The sequence below is a fragment of the Bison bison genome, unplaced genomic scaffold, assembly GCF_000754665.1.
Source record: "Bison bison bison isolate TAMUID 2011002044 unplaced genomic scaffold, Bison_UMD1.0 scf7180017864063, whole genome shotgun sequence".
Classification (NCBI taxonomy): Eukaryota; Metazoa; Chordata; class Mammalia; order Artiodactyla; family Bovidae; genus Bison; species Bison bison.
In genome coordinates, this window is record NW_011494635.1 from 15,382,190 (window position 1) to 15,386,009 (window position 3,820).

At 56.9% G+C, this 3,820-nt stretch overlaps 1 protein-coding gene across 1 annotated transcript in view; it reads right to left on the minus strand.

Moving 5' to 3' along the window:
• Positions 1-1,662: 1,662 nt before the first annotated feature.
• The window catches only part of OPRL1 (opiate receptor-like 1), a 6,405-nt gene continuing 4,247 nt past the window's right edge, over positions 1,663-3,820 (minus strand). The window contains exons 2-3 of the mRNA XM_010836535.1: positions 2,285-2,640; positions 1,663-2,186 (exon numbers count right to left, since the gene is read on the minus strand). Coding sequence (XP_010834837.1) covers positions 1,663-2,186; positions 2,285-2,640 — 880 coding nt within the window. The remainder of the gene's footprint in view (positions 2,187-2,284; positions 2,641-3,820) is intronic.

The following is a 3,820-nucleotide window of genomic DNA, read 5'->3' on the forward strand; positions in this document are numbered from 1 at the left end:
GGGGAGCAACTCTGTGCTGAAGCAAAGGAGACAGGTCCCAGCACATCATGAACTATTCGACCCCTTCCCAGACTGGAGGCCTCCCAGGAAGACCGTCGTCACACACAGAGCCTGGGCAGGTGAGGAGCAGGTTGGCATCCCATGCCCTAACCCCAGAAAAGCTACTCCCAAACCCCCCCGCAGGGTCAGAAACACCTTGTGGGCACAGCGCTCTGACCAGCATGCAGGGGTTTATTCTGACCCTCTGTCATGACCCTGGAGACAGTTCAGGGCAGTTTACATGCAGGGGAAATCAAACTCTCGGCATGCACAGATACACGGAGACATGTTACACAGGAACAGGCTGACACATCTTTCAGCATTGGTGAGAAAACGCCACAGTTGTAGTGGCTCTGGTCCTCCCAGCCTCTCGCTGCTGGCGGCACAGAGAGCCCCACCCTCCCCAGGAACAACCCCACAGGGCCCAGAACCCCAAAGCACGAGAGGCCAGTCCAGAGTCAGCATTGCCCCCTCTCTGCCTCAGGTCACCTGGCCAGGTCTGCAGCTCACCTGGCAGCTATTTCAGCAGCCAGTCTGCATGGAGAGCCTTTGCCGAGTCACTGACCTACAGGCTTCATCTACAGACCAGGAGGGTGCTTCTCTAGGTGGCCATGGTGGGCAGGGTCCCCACGGCCCAGAGAGTCCTTGCAGCCTTGCCCCAGCTCTCCTACCAGCTCTGCATACGAAGCTGTCCTCTAACTGGCACTGCTTAAGACAAGTTGTAACAGTAGAAAGGTCCCCCACAGACACCTGGAGGCCTGAAAATGAAGTAGTGATCAGTCACTGGGGATGCAGAGCAGAACCTGGCCCACTACCATCCTTCCAAGGCCACCAGAACAGACAGGGCAGAGGGTTCTGCTGGCTGCACAGCCGCTGACCTCGGATGGAGTCTGAAACGAGGGATCTGAGGGGGAGGCTGAGGGGGGCTGAGGGAGGCCCGGGCACACCAGAAAGATCACCACAGAGCCCTCCCCACTCCCTGCAGCTGAGACCAGGCACAAGGGCTGCTCCACAAATGACAAAGGCCTGCAGTGGTCCTCCTGGGCACCTCGCACACCTGAACAGCCATGTCTGCGGTGCAATGGTTCATGTGTTCTGGAGGAAACAGGCTTGCCAAGAAACCTCCAAAGGAAGTTCCACTCTCAGAACAAGTCCCACTGCCCAGGGATGCCCGCTGGACTCTCCAGGCAGCCCCATGCCTGTCCAGCTGCCCAGAGGAGACACTGCAAGGCTCCCAGCAGACAGCACACAGCGTGAGGGCACATGGGTCTGTACAGCTGCAGTTACACCTCCGGGTGTGTGTCCATCCACAGCAAGATGTTGAGGGAGAGACCAGAAGGGTCCATGAGGCTTGGCAATGCCAGCGCACCTCTGGCAGGCAGCTGAGTCCATGCATCTGCCCCCTGCCCTGCACTAGTAGGACCAGGGCCTTGAGGGCGGCCGTCCTGCTCTGACCTGTCCCATGATGGCAGCAGACCCTCCGAGGCCACAGGGCAAGCCATGGAGGCTGGTAGTGCACAGTGACAGTGCGTCAGCCTAGAGAGCGGTGACCTGTGTGAGCTCTGTGTTGGGTGTGGATGGGCTCTGCGGGCTGACAGGCACCATGGGCAGGTCCACGCCTAGTCATGCTGGCCGCGGCACTGTCTCGGCGGTCTTGTGGGCGAGAGCCACGTCCTTGGCAATGCTGCGCACACGGTCGGACACCTGCATCTCCCGTCGCAGGGTTGATGCACAGCAGAACTTCCGGAAGCAGGCTTTGAAGTTCTCATCCAGGAAAGCATAAAGGATGGGGTTGAGGCCACTGTTGACATAGCCAAGAGCTGTGCAGAAACGCAGGATGGCCACTGCGGTCTCACTGCCCGGCTGGACACCCAGCCCTTGGACCAGCACAAAGACCTGGACAGGCGTCCAGCAGCCCACGAACACTGCCACCACCACCAGCACCAGTCGTGTGATGCGCCGCAGGTTCCGGTCCTTCTCCCGGGAGCCTGAGAGCAGGCGGACGCCACGCAGCCGCCGGATCATCAGGCTGTAGCAGATGGAGATGATGAGCACGGGGATGATGAAGGAGAAGAGGAAGATGCAGACGGCAAACACAGGGCCCCAGTAATCCTGTGGGGTGGGGATCTCTACCAGACACTCGATCTCTGCAAGAAGAAGAGTGGAGTCAGGGCAGGTGGGCAGGGAGGGAGCCACCCAGAGCCAGGGCAGCAGGGAGCTGGGGAGGAAAGGCCACTGCACTGACCTTCATCCTCAACCTGTGCCGAGCCCATGATGGCAACAGGAACACCGACAACGGAGGCCAGGGCCCAGATGGCCACGTTGACGGCCTGGGCCTTGCTGGATGTCCGGACGTCGAGGGCGCGGATGGGGTGGCAGATGGCCACATAGCGGTCCACACTCATGGCAGTCAGCGTGAAGGTGCTGGTGAACATGTTGTAATAGTCGATGGCAATGACTGTCTTGCACAAGGCATTCCCAAACGGCCAGAAGCCCAGGAGGACATCTGTGCCCTGGAAGGGCAGTGTCAGCAGCACCAAAGTGTCTGCCAGGGCCAGATTAAAGATGTAAATGTTGGTAGCGGTCTTCATCTTGGTGTGTCTGCAGAGAGGAAAGAAGGCTTCACTTGGCCTGTGAGACCTGGCAGCAAAGGGCAAGGGGCCCTTCTTCTTGGCCATCACAGGGGGCAACCACTCTGACCCCTGTCAAAATGTAGGCTCCTGGGCCCAGCCCAGTGATATGGAGCCTGGAGGCAAATATTTTAACAAATTTTTCAAGTACTTACAGTATACAAAACAGTTCATAAACTAAAGACTGGTCTGCTTTGGAAAAGATGAGTGTGTGGGCAGACCAGTATAAGCCTGACCCTGCATGAGAGCAGAGGAAGAACTCATAAAACAAAGAACCTGTCCTCCTCCCTTTTAAGGCTACCCTAAGACCCTTCTTGGACCAAAATGCTGGCCTTCCACCATCAAAGGTTTCCAGGGACTCCAGAATCTGTAAGAGCACACTAAACCAGGCCTCACTGTTGCTTAGCAACTGAGACAGAAAATGGTGACAGGAAGGGGATGGATGCTAATGGGGTCTGATTGTATCCAAGAACTTGGCACAGGGCTGGGGAAATTGTGGGTGCTTAATATCTGCTGAATGAATTAACAGTTCTGAGAGTAGTGATGGTAGTAGTGTTGATGATGGTGGTAATTATGGTGGTAGAGATGGTAGTGATGATGGTGATGATGCTGATGGTGGTGGTGGTGATGGTGGCAGTGGTGGTGATAGTGCTGCTGTTGCTGCTACTCTTACTGGTGGCAGTAATGGTGGTGATGATGGTGATCGTGGTGGTGGTGATGGTGGTTGTGGTGGTGATGGTGGTTGTAGTGGTGATGGTGGTGGTAGTGGTAGTGATGGCAGTGGTGCTGCTGCTACTCTTACTGGTGGCAGTGATGGTGGGGGCAATGGTGGTGATGGCGGTGGTGGTAACTGAGGTGGCAGTGATGGTGGTGGTGGCAGTGATGGTGGTGATGGTGGTGGTGATGGCGGTGGTGGTGATGATGGTGGTTGTAGTGGTGATGATGGTGGTAGCAGTGATGGTGGTGGTGGTGGTGATGGTAGGTGATGGTGGTTGTAGTGGTGATGGTGGTGGTAGTGGTAGTGATGGCAGTGGTGCTGCTGCTGCTACTCTTACTGGTGGCAGTGATGGTAGGGCGATGGTGAAGATGGTGGTGATGATGGTGATGATGCTGATGGTGGTGGTGGTGGTGGCAGTGGTGGTGATGGTGGT